General features: G+C 38.4%; 2 protein-coding genes across 2 annotated transcripts; both read left to right on the top strand.

Annotated features, from left to right (window-relative positions):
- Window positions 1-153: 153 nt before the first annotated feature.
- LOC111005654 (MICOS complex subunit) lies at window positions 154-8,101 on the top strand. Its single transcript, XM_088125994.1, has 12 exons — window positions 154-405; window positions 693-756; window positions 1,434-2,162; window positions 4,029-4,166; window positions 4,269-4,421; window positions 4,570-4,647; window positions 4,787-4,879; window positions 4,983-5,102; window positions 5,561-5,638; window positions 6,375-6,554; window positions 7,187-7,288; window positions 7,378-8,101. The coding sequence occupies exons 1-12, from the start codon at window positions 395-397 to the stop codon at window positions 7,609-7,611; spliced, it is 1,980 nt and encodes a 659-aa protein (XP_087982120.1). The 5' UTR covers window positions 154-394; the 3' UTR covers window positions 7,612-8,101.
- Window positions 8,102-9,881: 1,780 nt separating this feature from the next.
- On the top strand, window positions 9,882-19,965 carry CSI1 (binding protein). The gene is made up of 8 exons (XM_022277044.2): window positions 9,882-10,072; window positions 10,700-10,858; window positions 11,355-11,428; window positions 12,014-15,065; window positions 15,533-18,077; window positions 18,367-18,821; window positions 19,380-19,496; window positions 19,595-19,965. Exons 3-8 carry the CDS (start codon window positions 11,364-11,366, stop codon window positions 19,733-19,735), a joined length of 6,375 nt encoding a protein of 2,124 aa, XP_022132736.1. The 5' UTR covers window positions 9,882-10,072; window positions 10,700-10,858; window positions 11,355-11,363; the 3' UTR covers window positions 19,736-19,965.
- Window positions 19,966-20,031: the final 66 nt, after the last annotated feature.

Raw genomic sequence — 20,031 nt, 5'->3', positions numbered from 1 at the left:
GGATTCAACCACACAAACTTAGCCCAGCCCATCAACCTCCTAGTTCTAAGTCAGAGAAAAGGAAAAGCCCGAACCTTTTGGGCTCAAGGCCCACGTCAATTAATGGGCCTCGAGAAACTATTACGGCTCGCAGAAGAATTCCAAGAATTCCTCGCAGCTTCACGGACACATCTAATTAGGCGGTAAAATTCCGTTGTCATCGGATGTTTCTGTCGTCTCCGGCGATCTCCCTCCGGCCAAGCAATCGTTAATTTATTTCTTCGAATCCGAAACTTGATCCTCCCGCCAATTCGGACTTTCCATCATCGACTGACCAAGTTACATTCAATCGCCTGCTCAGTTATTGACTGAAACATCTTCGTCGCACGCCGTTCTTACTGAATACCTAGGCGCTATGTGGCGGAGGTTCGGAAATGCTTATGAACTACGAATCAATTCTGACTTCTGTTTTCTTTTTTATGATGTTAATGTTCTTCCTTAATCAATCATTTCGGTTTTCAGCCGAGTGCAGTGTTTCCTCGTTTGGCTGAAAATTGACATTTTCTAATTCCTTAATCTCCTGAGGGTTAGGAATATGATTTGGTGATAAATACTCTCTATGGCTATGCTGTGTCTTAAACTCTGATTTTTATGGTTTCAGTCACATCGGCCGCTGCTTACAGATGACATTTTAATCGCATTATTTTCTGCAGGTCAATTCTGGAATTATCATCTCGTCAATCTGTTGGAAGGACTACGAGGCAGATTTCTCCTCAGGCAAGTAGAATTTCGCATTTAAGGCTTCCCCAAAATTTTTTTTGCGATCAGAACGTGTTTAGTACAATCTTGACGCTATAAGAATTAACACATAGATTTTCGGAAGTGCGTATTCGACTTACAAGCATACACATCCAAATGGTTCTTCATCCGTGTGCTTGTGGACGTAGTTGGGCGGTAGCTTACAACATGCAGATCTTTTAACTTTACTCAAAATTGCTATTTATGCTATTCGTCATCGGCTCCACGAGAGTTTACATAATAGATGATTGGGATTTGGTTCTGGACTTGCAAGCAGACTCATGCATATGATTTTTCATCTGCGTGCCTGTGGATGCAGTTGTCAGGCTCTATTAGCTTACTACATGAAGTTTCTTTTTTTTTTTTTTTAAATATACACGACTAGCTATTTATACTATTTTTCTTCTCCTTTTGTAATTAACTAACCGTGTCAGAAATGTTGAAGCCATCAATATGTTTCTTTTCTCATGATACATTTTAGGTCACCTAAGAGCTGTGAGATAAATCAAGTGGGAGCACTAATAGCGTTCGTTGCGAAGCTAGTCTATAATAATATATATTGGCAGGAAGCCAAACTATATAGTCCTTGAAAAATTTTGGTATGATGGTTAACTTTTACAAATATTTCCTGATTCTTTGACAGGTTTTTATTGCAGGTGCAATGTTGGCAGATATCACCATGTATTTCTGCAAGAAAGGAATTTTCTTCTGCACCCAAACAGAATCTAAAACCGCAACCTACAAGCGTGCCACCTAAGTCCGGAATTTCTTTTCCAAAAGTTGTCTTTGGAAGTGTCGCTATTAGTGCCGCTGTTTTTGCAGCTTACCAGACTGGCTATCTAGACCAACTAATTGGTGGTAAAGAGCAGAATAGTTCTGTCGGGTCAACTAATACAGTTGTTGAGAAAAGTGATTCAGACAATGTCCAACCTTTGGTGGTACAGAAATTGGATTCATCCGGTATTGAAGAAACTGAAAAATCCGATAGTCTCAGAGAAGAAACTGAGAGTTCAAATCCCACTGTGGAGTTCACTGAGCAGACGGTTGAGACAGATGCTCAGTTTCCTCGTCTTGAAGGTTTGGGTGAAGAGCAAGATGGGGGTCAGTTTGAAGATGATTCTAGCTCAGTGCCACATGAAAATACCAAGGAGAAACACGTGCCAGAGTTTAGACAAAGCATCAGCGAATTGGAGGATAAGAATCTAGAATCTAAAACATCCACAGATGTAAATTTTGACATACAAAATACAGAGGCAAGTACTAGGGGTGGAATTCACGAGGGAGTTCAAACTACGCCAATTTCTACTAAGACAGATGCAGCATCTGAACAAATCGGAATCAGAATAAAATCACAAGAAGATATTAGTGCAGAAGACAAACCGAAGGTAACTGATATCTATCCTTTCAAATTAAATGTCGATATAATTGTAGCTTGTAAGGTTAAAAAGTCTTAAAATGCATGCGCACAATGTAAATCCTTTTTAATAGTAAACGAACTTCTATTAAGAGGCAGGGAAGAAAAGAAACAGATGCAATATAGTAAAAAGGCCCCCTTTAAAAAGGAAAAGAAAAAATCCTGTGGCAGAACTTCATTAGGGCCTTCTTTTGGATTATATGGAGAGAGAAATCAGCAAATCTTCAACATAAACTCCTCCCATTTGACAGCGTTTTTGAAGCTATAGTGTTTTTAGTTGTTTCTTGGTGTAAATGCTCTCCATTGTTTCATCACTATAGCTACACTTCCCTCTTAGCCAATTGGAAGTGCGTCATGTAATCTCCTTTTTGGACTTTTGTAATTTGATACATCAATAAAATTGTTTCTTTTACCAAAAAATATATATATAGTAAAAAGGCCACACCTACCGGGAAGAGCCACAGAAGGAAAACAATTATAAAAAATGGCATAATTGTTGGTAATCGAAGTAATCAAAGTGGGAGGAAAATCACAAGAAAGAGTTACTAGAAATCAATAGGAAATCACCTGGGTTACCCTAGTAGTCATATTGGAGCTAATGAAAATGGTAAAAGGTATAGAGGAAATAAGTTTAAACTATGAAAGCCACCTACCTAAGATTTAGACTCTTACGAGTGTCTTGGCAATACTTGGGTGAAGAGATTCTTCTATGAGATTAGTTGAAGTGCTTGCCAGTTTGTCCGGATATTAAAATAAAAGAATCCAGAAAGAGGCAATAAATTTTGAGGCAGACCACACTCCTTCCTAGGATCTTTCCCAATCTTGAAACACCATTATGTTTCTCTCAACCAAATATATCTAGACAATTAAGAACCTGCCTACCGCAATAGTCTATCTCTGTCCCAAGTTGAAATAGTCTATCTCTCTCCCAAGTTGAAGGATAGATTAAAATCTCTTCAATCATAGAATGAAAATCACGAGAAGAGGCCAAAACAATGCCCAACAATTGGGAAAACCTAAACCAAATTCTTATGGAAAAAGGCCGAAGCCAAAAATGTGATGATCCTCCTAATCCCCCTTTAACAAATTTACCATCGAGGATAGGGTCAAAGAGGGCCCCTGAATGAAATCAATGGCGTTAATCCTCCTATTCGCCACCATCAACCATGCAAAAAATTTTAATTCTTCAAAATTTTGTTCTTTCAGGGATGAGAGAACAACTTGGAGAGAGGCACTAAAATTATTAAACAACCAAATCCCCATATCTCTTATAATTGGGTGAAAATGGAACCTCCATTAGCAAGAGAGGTGCAAAATCAAGTCATCTGTCTCCCTATCATTCAAAGCTCTTCTAAATTAAAAGTTCTATGATGAAGACTCCTTAGAAAGAGGGAGCCAATAGAATATGAGAATCTAATTATGTATTTACCAAAAGGTTACAAGTTGTAAATCATGCATGGGGTGTTGAAGAGTTTGATCCCTTTGCTCCAAGTGGAGCCTATCATCATATTGTAGCAGGTAAATTTGGCATATTAGCAGGCCTATTCTATCCTAGTGTTCATTTGACTCAACATCTGTACAAAGGATTACTCAATAAATGTTCATTACAGAAGACAAGTTAGAAAGAATGCTAGGTAGTAGGCAGCAAGCAGCTCACGCCTGAAGTTGTTCTGGCCAGATATGAAGATGATTATTTCATTGGTGTTATACTTTTTAGGTTCACGCTTCACGGGATATCATGATTCATATTGACCCTTTTTTTCTCTCTAAATATATTAATTTCTGATAAAATATGTGTAATTAAATGTGGGTTTATCTCTGCCGGTATTCTATTCAGGAGTTGAATGAAACAGGTGAAGCTATAGGGCAGCCAAGTTCTCTTCTTGACGCATACCATTTGAAGGATGAGGCTGGCATGACTTCCTTGGGTGGTGGTGGCAAAGATGAAACTGACAAGTCTCATAAAGAAACAGAGGTTGTTTACTATTACCTTATTGTCAATGGATGTACATTTTGCTGGAATTAAGAAAGGGAATCTTACTTAATCAAGATGTAAATTATTGGTTCCGGGATGCAGGCTTTAATTGCTGAAATCGAAGAGCTAAATGAGGGTTACATTTCCAAGGATGGGAAATTGGTAATTGATTTCTTACAAGCTATTCATTCTGCTGAAAAGAGGCAAGCTGAGTTGGATTCCCGTGTTTTTGCTGATGAAAAGAGAGCACTGAAGGTATGGATCAATAAAGTATTGAATATCGTACTTTTTTTTTAATGTAATTCAATAGATGATTAATGGTAGTTGTTATATATATTAGTGGAATGCAACTATCTTCAACTATTAACTGTGAATCTGTAATGTATGGTTTTACTTTATACAGGAGAAGTTGGAAAAAGAATTGAGGGATGCTCGGGTTCGGGAACTTATGCATGCAGAAGAGGCCGCAATGTTGGACAAGGTTAGATTCCCAATTTACAAATTATACACGTGGACACTCTTGTAGACATATCAAGCGCACAGAGAAGATACATATGCACAATGTTATAATGTTCCTCTCATTCTCATATGTGGCATCTTGGGATTTTATTCATTCTCAGGAGTTAAAACGAGAAAGAGCAAAAGCAGCTGCTGCTCTGAAGTCACTTCAAGAGAAACTGGAAGAAAAATTTCAGAAGGAACTTGAACAAAAGGTTCACATACTTTTTTTTTTTTTTTCTTTGGGGGGGGGGTGATTTTTAAATAACAAGCAAGCTCAAGGTGCTGATTTTTTTTAATTAAATAATTTTATTGCAGGAAAATGAGGGAGAATCGAAGTTGAGAAAACTTCAAGACATGGCAAAAGCAGAGTTGGGTGCAGCAATTGCAAGTGAGAAGGCTGCCCAGATAGAAAAGATGGCCGAAGCAAACCTTCATGTAAGCAATCTGGCACAGTTATCGATTTATCTGAGCTTAGAAGTTAGAATATCATGCCTGTCCATGAATTGGAAAATTTTGATTTTATGTTAGGATCAATTAACTTACGTCCTTCAAAGATAATATTCATAAAAACATCAAGTACGATCTCACAGTTGAGAGAAAAATTCTTCAAAAAATGGAAGATGCTCATAGGGATTTTTATGGAAATTGCTTGATGAGAATTTTGCACAATAACGAAAACATTTTTCAGCTGTTTATTTGTTTTAACAGCTTCGTTTCTCAACTAGTCCAGTCGGTATTGCTCAATGTGACGTACATGTCTTTTGTCATGTTCTTATTGGTGTTGTTTACTGTTTCTTTTTGTTTGTCAACTTTCGGGTTGACTCTATTGGCCTGAATTCTGGCAATCAATCTACCACCGGGAGTTTTTTTACATATTGAAATTCTTCTTGCAGATAAATGCCCTGTGCATGGCATTCTATGCAAGGTCTGAAGAAGCTCGTCAGAGTTACTCTGCTCAGAAGCTTGCATTGGTAAAGTCCCACTCATACATACTTGTTGATGGTGTTTACATTTCCTACTCGTAGTAGAAGTAACTGAAGTCCAAACTTACTTTTGGAGAAAATATGTTTTCCTCACTTGCTGGTGCTTGTTTTCGTCTCTATTTTTGTAGTTTGGGTACTATGAAGGTGATCTTTGTTCCATCAGATTTACATCATATGCATGTATAGAGTGAACTTTAGCATTGAGATTAAGCCTGGTATAAAAACTCAAGGTAAAAACAGTACTTGTTTTCAAAACCATATAAAAATTATGCCATATGCAAAATACATGTTTGGTGGAGCACTTTTTGAAACAAGATCTGGGTACGATCTGAATACTAAGGCAAGTTTGGCTGTGTTTGTAAAATCGCTTTTCTTGGTGGTCATGCGACAACACTTCAATTTTATCTCCTTTTCTCTTTTCAAGGGTGAATATATTAGGCTGTTAGCTTCAAATTGGAAATTCCTTTGTCAATATTTCTATAATTATCCTCTTCCGGTTTGTTTGGAGTTCTTTTATGTAAACTTGCCATTTTATTCTCTTAAGAAAAATTTTTCTTATATATAATTATTAAATTAAAAAAAAAACGGTCAAGAAGCATTATGCCCAAGTGCAAGGTGTCTCAGGAAATTTAATGGATGTAAATTATTTTTATATTTTACTAGTGCACTCCCTACCTAATTAGCCTGGAAATGTTTAATCAAACTATAACTTTCAATCTTATAGGGGGCACTGGCACTTGAGGATGCTCTTTCAAGAGGTTTACCAATCCAGACTGAAATAGAGGCATTGCGCGTCGATCTTCAAGGCATTGACAAAGATTCAAACTTAGAGCTGATCCTTTCATCCATTCCTAAAGAAATATTGAATCATGGCTCAGATACTTTGCTGCAAATGACTCATAAGGTACATTAATTTCTTTCCAGTTTGGAGACAAATTTTAGCATACTTCTCACTCAATATATTATCTATTTGTAATCAGTGTTATTGTTTTAACCAAAAATATTGGGTGCTGTTTGTTGTTGTGTTTAAAAATTATTCTTTATTTATTATTATTTTTTTTTGATATGAAACGAGAATTTCATTGATGATATGAAATATACAAAAGGCCACGTAGACAATTACAAAAACGCCTTCCAATTTAATGAAATATACAAAATTATTCTTTATTTTTTAGACACAAATTTAATGAAAACATGCTTGAATAGCTGTTGTTTTAAAAGTTTGGTGTTGATCAGATGGAGGTGGGGAAAAAAAGCAACTAAAGATAACGCTAGTGTGGTTTAGAAGTTCTTGGATTTGCCCTTTTGGGCAGAAAATCAGATATTTATCCTTTTCTACCTTTGTTATCTCTCTCTAGTTTTTTTTTTTTAATTTATTAATCAAACCACTGCAATTCTATGATTTTCTCGAAGCATCAGGTTGTGGGATATTGTTCAATGCTGTTTACTCGTTATTTACATTTTAACTAATTAAAAATTAAGTTGAGATCATCTTCCATCTGAAAGTATCTGCTAATCCAACCACTCTGCTTGCAGTTTGATTCGTTAAAAACTACATTACGGACCTTGAGCTTGATCCCACCTGGTGGTGGCGGCGTTTTGGCGCATTCTCTAGCCCGTGTAGCATCCTGGATTAAGGTATGTTAAAAGGAAACATGCCTCCCATTTAAATCTCCGATTTACTCCTCTATTGCTGTAGTTTCTAAAATTTCCTCTGACGTCTTTAGGTGAGGGAGGTCGACCAATCAGGTAATGGGATTGAATCTATCATCAACCGAGTGGAGTCCTACTTGGCTGAAGGAAACTTGGCTGAAGCAGCTCATTCTCTAGAAGAAGGTGTTAAAGGCACAAAAGCAGAAGAGATAGTTCATGATTGGGTAAGGCAAGTAAGAAATCGGGCCATCACGGAGCAAGCGCTTACCCTGCTTCAACTGTATGCCTCATCAGTAAGCCTTACCTAAGACCTCAAAGTAATTTGTCATCTCTGTCTTTCCTATCCAGGCATTAGTTGTGCCTTTTTGGTACTATAGATTTGTTAGCTTCATGTCGAACCTCTTAGTTGAAGGTTCAATCTATAGAGCATCCAAAACTTGGTGTCTACCCCAGTGAAAGAAAAACACGAGTTCTCAAGAAAATCCACGATACTTGGATATCGCCATTCTTTCTGTGTTGACACCTTAATAAAAAAAATTTGTAAGAACAGATTTTACTCGAGAGTTTCTGCTGCAGCGCCGAGGAGAAGCAACTGCAGCCATTCAGGCGCTTTTGAGAAGGCCAAACTCATATTGCAACCTTTTTGTCCAAGTGGGTTAATTGGAAATAGCTTGTCCTTATTTTCACTGAGAATCTCTGACTTTTCATCATACTGATTCCGCTCATAGCATAATTTCGGAAGCATTGCTTTTACTTGATGTGTTTGATTATAAGTAGCTTTCGTGGTTATGCCATCTCTGACCAGAGTGGACCTTGGTGGCATTATTTTGCTCTTGGTATTGATTATTTATTCTCAAAGGGATATTCGTGTCTGAGATCCCCTATTAATAATCGTTTATGAAGTCGTCTTATGTAGAAATAGAACATTCTTGTCGGACCATTTTTCTTTGGGAGAACTGCTGGGCCTTTATATCCTTAATATTGGAGCTTTTTTTTTCCCTTTTTAGTTAGAACAATATCATATGTGGGGGCGAGAATTTGATTCTATTTTTTTTTTCTAAAGATTATAATGTCTTGACCAGTTAAGTGCCGAAAACAAGGAAGAAAAAGAAAGGATGGTATTGGGTAAGGTGGAGTAGAAGTTGTGATTTTTTAAAGATATTGCTTTAGACATACTGCAAAAGTTTTATCCACACCAACTAAAACCGGTCCCTTTTGCTGACAATTGATCCACGTTTGAACCAATTGAAGATAACCCAGTTAATCAAGTGTCCTTTTGGATTCTTCAAACCCAAGTTTGAAGGATTAAGGATAAATATATTTTGCAGATAAACACGATTGCAATTAATCATGAAATCTTGGGGTATCAATTCTGAGCTACCCTTGCCTATTGGCTCTGCTAAGAAACACACACTTCTTCTATTTTGGTTGGTATGAAACTTGAGATACAATAATTACAGGCTTAGTCCATTATTATGATATATTGGAAGTTTTAGAGTCTTAATCAAAATTGGTGCCGAATCAACCGCTATATATTATATTTATAAAGAGAGAGCCATCATATTAGATAATGGAACATGGGCATGGCTAGAGAGAGAGATAAAACTGTCTGCAGAATGAACATGAACATGGGAAGTGACAGCTCATCTAAACAAAAAGCTATAATATATAATGACATTATAAATTACTAAGGAATATTGTTCAAAAACATCATAGCGGCTGATGCACAGTCCCAATCATTCCCTTCTTATGACACTACCAACAAACTCTTTCCCCAGTTTTTAATCTACTCCTAAATTTTCCAATTATGTACCGATAAAATCGAGAGAGATGAATGCATAAAATAAGAGAATATATATATATATATATATATATATATTTGTTCGTAGTTGTCAATTTTTTAAAGATAATAAGTAATGAATGTTATTCTTACAACAATAAGATTACGTTTGAATTCACTCTCTTAAAAAAATTTATCTGGAATATGTTTTAGATCTACTGATGTTAGATGTGGAGAAGTAGAACTTGACTAATACGATTTATACGTTGGAAATTATTTCATGAAGAAGTAATTTTGTGTTTTTCTAGGTACAATTTTGCCATGAGTAATGCATTTTATTTTGGATGAATGAATGGCAAATCAATTTCAGTTAGCGCGATAGGGATTATTAAGCAATTTTTATATGATATATTTTAGCTTTATTAGGTGTATCTCACTGTCTAAAATACCTGTCTTTTTTATGATTAGAGAGAGATAGAGAGAGAGAGATGGGGTATCTTATCAATCCAAGCTCTTGATTTTGATTTTTTAATTACTTTTTAATAATTGAAGGTGAAATTTTTTTGTTCTCACTTAATTAGTTATAATATAATGAGAGATGTTTATTAATTAATCGTTGACAAAGTTACAAATTTTAAAACAAAAATGAAAAAAAAGGGACAGAGGTGAGCTGAGCCGAGCCGAGCCGGGAAGCCGGCGGGTTAGCTTGTCGGTGGTGTATTTGTGAGAGTGTGGTTGGAAGCTCATAAAAAGCTTCATCGCTGTCTCCTGCTGCTGCTTGGTTCCATTACAGTCTCTGTATATTCGAAGACGTAATTCTCATTTTTAGCGAAAAAAAAAAATTGGAGAGAGAGAGAGGAGAGAGAGAGAGAGAGAGAGAGAGAGAGAGAGAATCACAGGCCAAAGCTCTCTCACTCTCTCTTTATGCTCGCTTCTCTTGTAAGAAACCGGTGGATGTATCAAAGAGCTTCTCCATTCCAGTCTCTAAGGTCTTTCATCTCTCTGTCTCATTTTTCTCTCTTGTGCATTGAATGGATTTGAGCTGGTTGCATTGGCGGACGATGTAAATTCAGTGAAATCTATGTGTCCGATTTGCGGATTTTGCTGGACTCTGTGAATGTTATTGTAATTTGATTTGTGTGTGTTGTGCATTAGCCGCTCGTTTGACTGAATAGTAAATCAGCTGGACTTTGATTCTTTGTTGCTGGATCTGCTTCATTTCTATTCAAAATTGGTCGGTGTTTTGTGAATCTGTATCCTGTGGGCTTTAGTTGCTTGGATTTGATTTCGTTTTCATTATTAATAGTTGGTGGAATTTGATTTACTGGAGAAAACTGGAGTCGCCCGATCGATGGGAGTATCAAGTATGGATTGTCAATATATGTTGGGGCTTGATATTAAAATAATCGAATCACATTAGTCTACCCATTGCATTAATTGGTCTCGGTTGTTCCAATTTTCAGTAGCTATTCAGTGGTCTTATAATAACCACTAGTTGAGGTATCGCTTTTGGTATGGTGTTGTATATCTATATGGTTCAAGTGCCAACAAATGTTTGGATTCACGACATTGCTATCATGGGTCTCTGATCTGGATTTTTCATAATTGTTTTGCAGGAGGCTGCTATGCTATTAACCATCTTTCTCTCGTAGATCTGAAGAATTCCAACGTTCTGTTTCATCTTCATTGTATCTTGAAGGGAAGGGAAGCTGGCGGCGACACTGACTTGGAGACTAGCTGCCAGCAACGGCAGCAGTCTTCCTCCTAATGATCTGGTACTTCTTGGCCTCCATTTTAGATATTGTCAAAAATCTGTTTTCAAGTGAATTATGTGACTCAATTTTACTAGTACAGGCTGAAGGTAGATTCGTAAAATAGTTTTTCCTTTAGCAATTAATGCATTGAGAACTTATGATATGGTAATTTCATTGTTTTGAATGCAACCATGTGTGATGCATGTGAAGAAAATGGGGAATCTGGATCCACCATTACGCTAATTTTGTTATTTTTCTATCTAAACTTAGTAATTGTATGAGGAGGAAGAGGCAATGGATGGCTATACTGTTTTATTGAATGACAAAGCTACCTTTCTTGGGGATCTCATCTTCAATTTTGTGCCAGTGGTTCAGTATCTTACCCTGTTTATTTTGTGGGGGAAAATACAAGAAGCTGCTGGGGAAATTTTTATGTTTGCTTATAAGTAGTTCACTCTCTCTCTTCATAGGGCATGTCACGTTATCTAGTAATCACTTCTATGGTCAACCATTGTAGGAAAAAAATATGGATGGGAAAATTCAAGATTCAGAGCCTCCAACTCCCCATTCTATCATGAAGATGGGCTCCAGGTAAAGTCAGAGTTGAATGTTTATTTATTTATTTCATTTTCTTAATAAGTTCATGGCATGTTTGAAAGATTCAATGATAACTAATATGTCTTTATTTATTGGTTGCCCTTGTATGTATCATTTTTGTTCCTTCTGCAATTTCATGGCATTTTTAAAAGATTCATTTTCCTGTGATAACCAATATGCTTTTATTTTTAAGCTTCACTTGCACGTATCATTTAGTTTTAGAGGTTTCATCAATCTTTGTTCACCTTTTTCATTGAACGTGTGGTCGTAGGTTTATTCAATATTGTCATACTTCAGGAACGTGGAACTGAGTATAGCTTAAATTTAGTTGGCAGCATCCATTTTAATTTTAAACTTCTTTTATCTCAACTCTCCTAAGTCCAACCTTCCTAAAAAGACACCACGTGATGTATAAGTCCCACAGTAAGTGATTGTAGCATATAATTTTACGAAGAGTTAGTATTGTGTTGTGTTCTGTTGAAGTTAATCCACGTTAGTCAAATACAAGTGTTATTGATCAGTTTGTGTAGATCTGAACAATAATACCTGGATGATATATTTTGATCATATGTCTTGCAGAGATCGCAATAGCATGGAAGATCCAGATGGGACACTGGCAAGTGTTGCTCAGTGCATTGAGCAGCTGCGGCAGAGTTCATCCTCTGTGCAAGAGAAAGAATTTTCTTTGAAGCAATTGTTAGAACTTATAGACACACGTGAGAGTGCATTCAGTGCGGTTGGATCTCACTCTCAAGCAGTTCCAGTACTAGTTTCTCTTCTGCGTTCAGGATCCCTTGGGGTGAAAATACAAGCTGCTACTGTTTTAGGTTCCTTGTGCAAGGAAAATGAATTAAGGGTAAAAGTTCTACTTGGAGGATGCATTCCCCCATTGCTTGGTCTCCTCAAATCAAGCTCATCGGAGAGTCAAGTTGCTGCTGCAAAGACCATATATGCTGTTTCCCAAGGTGGTGCTAGGGATCATGTTGGATCAAAAATATTTTCTACTGAGGGAGTTGTTCCGGTGCTCTGGGAGCAGCTACACAAAGGGCTCAAATCTGGAAATGTTGTTAGCTTACTGACTGGAGCTTTAAGGAACCTCTCAAGCAGCACGGAGGGATTTTGGTCTGCAACTATTCATGCTGGAGGTGTCGACACACTAGTGAATTTATTGGCAACAGGAGAGCCAAATACACAAGCAAATGTGTGCTTTCTTCTGGCACATGTGATGATGGAAGATGCATCTTTTTGTTCCAAAGTTTTGGCTGCAGAGGCTACAAAAAAACTCCTCAAGTTAATAGGACCTGGCAATGAAGCTTCTGTTAGAGCAGAAGCAGCAGGTGCTCTTAAATCTCTTTCCGCTCAGTGCAAAGAAGCACGGCGTGAGGTAGCAAATTCAAATGGTATTCCTGCCCTGATAAATGCAACAATAGCTCCCTCGAAAGAATTCATGCAGGGTGAGTATGCTCAGGCATTGCAAGAGAATGCTATGTGTGCTTTAGCAAACATTTCAGGGGGTTTGTCTTATGTCATCTCAAGCCTTGGACAAAGCCTTGAGGCATGCACATCAGCTGCACAGACTGCCGATACATTAGGGGCTTTAGCATCCGCTCTTATGATATATGATACCAAAGAAGAATCCACCAGAGCATCAGATCCTATAATTGTTGAACAGACTTTAGTGAAGCAGTTCAAATCTCGTGTAACCTTTCTTGTGCAAGAACGGACTATAGAAGCATTAGCTAGTTTGTATGGGAATCCTATACTTGCAGTCAAACTTGCCAATTCTGATGCGAAACGTTTATTAGTTGGTTTGATCACAATGGCAACCAATGAAGTTCAGGAAGAGCTTGTAAGAGCCCTTCTTACTCTTTGCAATAATGAAGGTAGTCTATGGCGTGCGCTTCAAGGCCGTGAGGGGGTTCAGCTATTGATTTCACTTCTTGGGCTCTCATCAGAGCAGCAACAGGAGTGTGCAGTTGCATTGCTTTGTCTTTTGTCCAATGAAAATGATGAGAGTAAATGGGCTATAACTGCTGCGGGTGGTATACCTCCACTAGTTCAAATTCTAGAGACTGGTTCTGCAAAGGCAAAAGAAGATTCTGCAACAATTCTCAGGAACTTATGCAATCACAGTGAAGATATACGTGCATGTGTTGAAAGCGCTGATGCTGTTCCTGCATTACTGTGGTTGCTTAAGAATGGAAGTTCTAATGGGAAAGAAATTGCAGCAAAGACTTTGAATCATTTGATTCATAAATCTGATACAGCAACTATTAGTCAACTCACTGCATTACTAACCAGTGATTTACCGGAATCTAAAGTCTATGTTCTGGATGCTCTTAGAAGTATGCTTTCTGTGGTTCCCCTCAATGATATAGTGCGTGAAGGTAGTGCTGCAAACGATGCAATTGAGACAATGATTAGAATATTAAGTTCTAATAGAGAAGAGACACAAGCCAAATCTGCATCAGCTCTTGCTGGAATTTTTGAAATCAGAAAAGACTTGCGTGAAAGTGGAATTGCTATTAAGACTCTCTTGTCAGTCATAAAGCTGCTTAATGTTGAATCTGACAATATTCTAGCAGAATCATCACGTTGCCTTGCTGCAATATGTCTCTCAATCAAGGAGAACAAAGATGTGGCTGCTGCTGCTAGAGATGTACTGACTCCCTTAGTTGTGCTTGCAAACTCTGCAGTTCTGGATGTCGCTGAACTGTCAACATGTGCTCTGGCAAATCTTCTGCTTGATAGTGAAGTTTCAGAGAAGGCTGTTGCCGAAGAAATTATTTTACCTGCGACTAGGGTTTTGCATGAAGGAACAATGTCCGGAAAGACCCATGCAGCAGCAGGAATTGTTCGCCTGCTTCGTTCTCGCAAAATTGACCATAGCATCACTGACTGTGTAAATCGTGCAGGAACTGTCCTTGCGTTAGTTTCATTTCTAGGATCTGCAGATACCAGTACTGTTTCCACATCAGAAGCATTAGACGCACTTGCTATTTTATCTAGGTCTGAAGTGGTTAGTGGGCATATGAAGCCTGCATGGGCAGTTTTAGCTGAATTCCCTCAAAGCATTTCTCCCATTGTTGCATCCATTGCCGATGCAACTCCTGTACTACAGGACAAGGCTATTGAGGTATTAGCACGGCTTTGCCGGGATCAACCCGTTGTAATAGGAGAAGAAGTAGTTACTGCATCTGGATGCATAGCTTCTGTTTCTAGGAGGGTAATCAACTCCGCAAACATAAAGGTCAAGATTGGGGGAACTGCCATTCTCATATGTGCAGCTAAAGTTAATCACCAAAGACTGTTGGAGGATCTTAATGCATCAAATTCATGTAGTCTACTCATTCAATCTCTTGTCGCAATGCTAAGCTCTTCACAGTCTTCTGCTTTGGGTAGTCAGAGTGATACTGATAAGGAATTTATTAGCATATATAGGCTTGCAAAAGATGTCGATGGTACAGAATCCAATAAAGCTACTGCTGTTATTTATGGTGTCAGCCTGGCAATATGGCTACTCTGCCTTCTTGCCTGTCATGATGGAAGAAGTAAGCTTGTGATCATGGAGGCTGGAGTAGTTGAAGTTCTCACAGATGGAATATCCAATTATTATTCACAGTATGCTCAGGTGATCAATTTCTTACATCTTTAGTTTTTGTTGTTTTTGATGTTGAAACGGTTTTTCTTTATCCATGGGCAACGAGGAATTTCTTACCGTCTTGTGCAGCGCAGCGATAATTGATCCTCTATCATCTTCGAGACGGTAGACTTGGTGAAAGGGTCCCGAAAAATTTGATCTATTTATCAAATGGATGTGTATCAATAATTAATGCGTTCACCTCAATTAGATAGTCAATTTTGGTTTTTGATTCACCATTTGAAATTCTTATTATTTTTCTGATTTTTGGTTACTTTTATTTTCTCTTTTTCTTCTTGTAACTCCATGGAATTTAAACTTGTGATGGTTTTAGATTTTACTGAACTGGATAACACTTGTAGTTTTTCCATGATTCATGGTTCTCTGTTTAGTAGTTTACTCATTGATTCATATCTATAGTGAAATTAATTTTCTTTTGCTTATTGAATTTTATACAGATTGACTTCAAAGAAGACAGCAGCATATGGATATCTTCTCTGCTGCTTGCAATTCTATTTCAAGACAGGGATATAATACGAGCACATGCAACCATGAAATCTATACCAGTGATTGCTAATTTACTGAAATCAGAGGAGCCAGCAAATAGATATTTTGCGGCCCAGGCAATTGCAAGTCTAGTTTGTAATGGTAGCAGGGGTACCCTGCTGTCAGTTGCTAACTCCGGTGCAGCTGGGGGACTAATATCCTTGCTTGGCTGTGCAGATGCTGATATATATGATCTTCTTGAATTGTCAGAGGAATTCATGCTGGTTCGCTATCCTGAGCAAGTTGGTCTGGAGAGGTTGTTTCGGGTGGACGACATAAGGACTGGTGCTACTTCTCGAAAAGCAATTCCAGCTCTTGTTGATTTGCTCAAACCAATTCCTGATCGTCCAGGAGCACCTTTTCTAGCTCTTGGGATTTTGACCCAGCTTGCAAAAGACTGCCCATCAAATAAGATTGTAATGGTGGAATCAGGGGCTTTGGAAGCATTGACCAAGTATCTTTCACTTGGACCACAAGATGCAACTGAGGAAGCTGCTACTGATTTGTTAGGAATTCTATTCAGCAGTTCTGAGATACGTAGGCATGAATCTGCATTTGGTGCTGTCAGTCAGCTTGTAGCAGTTCTGCGTTTGGGTGGAAGGGGTGCAAGGTATAGTGCTGCTAAAGCATTGGAGAGCCTCTTTTCTGCTGACCATATTAGGAATGCAGAAACTTCCAGACAAGCTGTGCAGCCCTTGGTTGAGATTCTCAGTACTGGCTTGGAGAGGGAGCAGCATGCCGCTATTGCTGCTTTAGTTCGTTTATTAAGTGAAAACCCATCAAGAGCCCTTGCAGTTGCAGATGTTGAAATGAATGCAGTTGATGTCCTTTGCAGGATTCTGTCATCAAATTGCACAATGGACTTGAAGGGTGATGCTGCTGAGTTGTGTTGTGTACTTTTTGGAAATACAAGAATCAGATCGACAATGGCTGCAGCACGATGTGTTGAGCCTTTGGTTGCGCTTCTTGTGACCGAGTTTAGTCCTGCTCAGCAATCAGTTGTCCGTGCATTGGATAAACTTGTTGATGATGAACAACTAGCAGAACTAGTTGCTGCACATGGAGCTGTTATTCCTCTTGTAGGGCTCCTCTATGGTAGAAATTTCATGCTTCATGAAGCTGTGTCTAGAGCACTTGTAAAGTTGGGTAAAGATAGACCTGCTTGTAAGATGGAAATGGTAAAAGCTGGAGTAATTGAAAGCATATTAGATATCCTCCTTGAAGCGCCTGATTTTCTTTGTTCAGCTTTTGCGGAACTGCTTCGTATACTGACTAATAATGCTAGCATTGCCAAGGGACCATCTGCTGCGAAAGTGGTTGAGCCCCTTTTCCTATTGCTGACAAGACCAGAATTTGGACCTGATGGACAGCATAGTGCTCTGCAGGTTCTTGTTAATATCTTAGAGCATCCTCAATGTCGTGCTGACTATACACTGACCTCTCACCAAGCTATTGAACCCCTTATTCCTTTACTGGATTCCCCAGCTCCAGCTGTGCAACAATTGGCAGCTGAACTTCTATCACATTTACTTGTAGAAGAACATTTGCAAAAGGATTCAGTTACACAGCAAGTAATTGGTCCTCTAATACGAGTGCTTGGTTCTGGTATACAAATATTGCAGCAGAGAGCTGTCAAGGCTCTCGTTAGTATTGCACTAACGTGGCCAAATGAAATAGCAAAAGAAGGTGGTGTCAGTGAGCTATCCAAAGTTATTCTGCAAGCTGATCCTTCACTTCCTCATTCATTGTGGGAATCTGCTGCCACTGTTTTAGCCAGTATTCTACAGTTCAGTTCAGAATTTTATCTCGAAGTCCCAATTGCTGTGTTGGTCAGGTTGCTTCGTTCTGGATTAGAGGGCACAGTGGTCGGTGCACTGAATGCTTTACTAGTGCTGGAAAGTGACGATGCAACTAGTGCTGAAGCAATGGCAGAAAGCGGTGCAATTGAGGCACTGTTGGAACTTCTTAGAAGCCATCAATGCGAGGAAACTGCATCTAGACTACTGGAAGTACTGCTTAATAATGTGAAAATCAGAGAAACCAAGGCTACTAAATCTGCAATTTTGCCATTATCCCAATATCTCTTGGATCCTCAAACTCAAGCTCAACAACCAAGGTTGCTGGCAACTTTGGCACTTGGTGATTTGTTCCAGAATGAAGGTCTTGCTAGAAGCGCAGATGCCGTTTCAGCTTGCCGTGCTCTGGTCAATGTGCTTGAAGACCAACCAACAGAAGAAATGAAAGTTGTAGCAATATGTGCCTTGCAAAATCTTGTTATGTACAGTCGATCAAACAAAAGAGCAGTTGCAGAGGCTGGTGGTGTTCAGGTGGTATTGGACCTAATTGGTTCCAGTGATCCAGAAACATCAGTTCAGGCTGCAATGTTCATTAAACTTCTTTTCTCGAACCATACCATCCAGGAATACGCATCCAGTGAGACAGTTAGGGCCATCACTGGTAAGTTCCCTCAACCCTCCCTTTATGCACATACATGGATATAGACATTGATAAAGTTGGGTTTATTTTGTTATTTCCCTACAACATGATTGAAGATATTAACCATCAACTTTTAGAACAATTTCTTAGACTTAATAGAATTGCTTTACTTTTTTCCCCTTCTCAAAAGGTGGAGAATATCTGATGCTAATGGTCTTTTTTTTTTGCTTTACAATCCTAATATGCTTGACTAAGAAACTTTACCTGCCTGCCTCAGAAAATATAGTGTCCTAACAATTTGGTCTTGCAGCTGCTATTGAAAAGGACTTGTGGGCCACTGGAACTGTGAATGAGGAATACCTGAAAGCCCTAAATTCTCTTTTTAGCAACTTCCCACGATTGAGAGCTACTGAGCCTGCTACACTCAGCATTCCTCATCTAGTGACATCCCTAAAGACTGGTACTGAGGCAACTCAAGAAGCTGCCTTAGATGCCCTATTTCTTCTAAGGCAAGCCTGGTCAGCCTGTCCAGCTGAGGTTTCACGAGCTCAGTCTGTTGCTGCTGCAGATGCCATCCCTTTGCTTCAGTATTTAATTCAGTCAGGCCCTCCTCGTTTCCAGGAGAAGGCAGAGTTTTTGTTGCAGTGTTTGCCTGGAACATTGTTAGTTATAATCAAACGTGGCAATAACATGAAGCAGTCAGTAGGAAACCCCAGCGTATTTTGCAAGCTCACCCTCGGCAATACTCCACCCAGGCAAACGAAGGTAATGTACTTGATCATTGTTATCCCTTTAATTCTTAGTTTTAGCCTTTTTCTTGGAAATGTTGCTGCAAAGATACCTAGCTAATTTGTAGGTACAAACTAACAGTGCTCAACGAATTGCTGGAAATTATGATCCGTCTGTATTCTGCTGGAATATTGTGGTTTCTTTCTCTGGTCACATGTGCGGCATCCCTCATTTATCATCTATACCACTATATCTACATTTATGAATAATTCTTCTGTACATTTCATAGAGGAGATGCCACAATGTTCACTACTAAAATTTTGTCAGCATAACGGTTTTAGGAGAATATTTATAGTGCTTATGAGAGCCGTTCCTTAAAAGTTCTCTATAATTCATAGACAACGCAGTTTTTACATTCTTACGTTACAGATTTAGGAGAAAAACCTTCCACACTATCTTATTCCATTATCGTAGGGTCATCTCCTAATTTTATTCCATTATGACTAACAGTGCGATTTCTTATTTCTCTCTTGCATTATTTTCCCATTTTGTATCAGATCGCTAAACTTTAACCTCCCTTCAAAACTTGGTCAGGTTGTATCAACTGGTCCTAATCCAGAGTGGGATGAGAGTTTTGCATGGTCCTTTGAGAGTCCACCAAAAGGCCAAAAGCTTCATATTTCCTGCAAGAACAAGAGCAAAATGGGGAAGGTAAATTTCCTTATACCCCTTTTTTGTCTTCATTTTTCTTTCCTTGTGAAGTTTCTTAAATTAATTTTCTTCTCACTACATGTAATAAAATAAAACAGAGCTCCTTCGGAAAAGTAACAATCCAAATCGACAAAGTTGTAATGTTGGGAGCCGTTGCCGGCGAGTACACGCTGTTGCCTGAAAGCAAAAGTGGTCCTCCTCGAAACTTGGAAATAGAATTTCAGTGGTCTAACAAGTAAGCAACCATTGCTCAAGTAGGAGACCAGCCATTCCATTGGGGAATCATTTTTTCAATTTTATTTTCAATTTTGGGTATTTATCATGATAGTGTATATAGTATACTCTCCAGATTTTTCTTCTTTTCGTTTATAATATAGCAATTTGTCACAAGAAATCTCTCTGAAATTTCCTTCCATTAGTTTTCTGGGTTGAAAAAATGGACACAAAATTTGCTTTTGTTTGTATTTCATTGATTTCAAGTGCTTGTCAATTTTGAGGAAAAGTAATGTATAATGTAATTAATGTAACTTTCAGT

The sequence above is a fragment of the Momordica charantia genome (assembly GCF_013281855.1).
Source record: "Momordica charantia cultivar OHB3-1 chromosome 1 unlocalized genomic scaffold, Mcharantia_2.0 BLBB01000001.1, whole genome shotgun sequence".
Taxonomy (NCBI): Eukaryota; Viridiplantae; Streptophyta; class Magnoliopsida; order Cucurbitales; family Cucurbitaceae; genus Momordica; species Momordica charantia.
The sequence above is the reverse complement of the archived record's forward strand: the minus strand, read 5'-3'. Positions and strand labels throughout refer to the sequence as shown.

What these genes read in the sequence shown, in the direction of transcription:
- LOC111005654 (XM_088125994.1), top strand. An exon ending in AGAAGGAACTTGAACAAAAG is followed by an intron (nt 4,880 to 4,982) that starts GTTCACATACTT and finishes ATTTTATTGCAG; the next exon opens with GAAAATGAGGGAGAATCGAA. An exon ending in TGGCCGAAGCAAACCTTCAT is followed by an intron (nt 5,103 to 5,560) that starts GTAAGCAATCTG and finishes TTCTTCTTGCAG; the next exon opens with ATAAATGCCCTGTGCATGGC.
- CSI1 (XM_022277044.2), top strand. Translation starts at nt 11,364, where the DNA reads ATGGATGGGAAAATTCAAGATTCAGAGCCTCCAACTCCCCATTCTATC. An exon ending in ATCATGAAGATGGGCTCCAG is followed by an intron (nt 11,429 to 12,013) that starts GTAAAGTCAGAG and finishes TATGTCTTGCAG; the next exon opens with AGATCGCAATAGCATGGAAG. An exon ending in ATTATTCACAGTATGCTCAG is followed by an intron (nt 15,066 to 15,532) that starts GTGATCAATTTC and finishes AATTTTATACAG; the next exon opens with ATTGACTTCAAAGAAGACAG.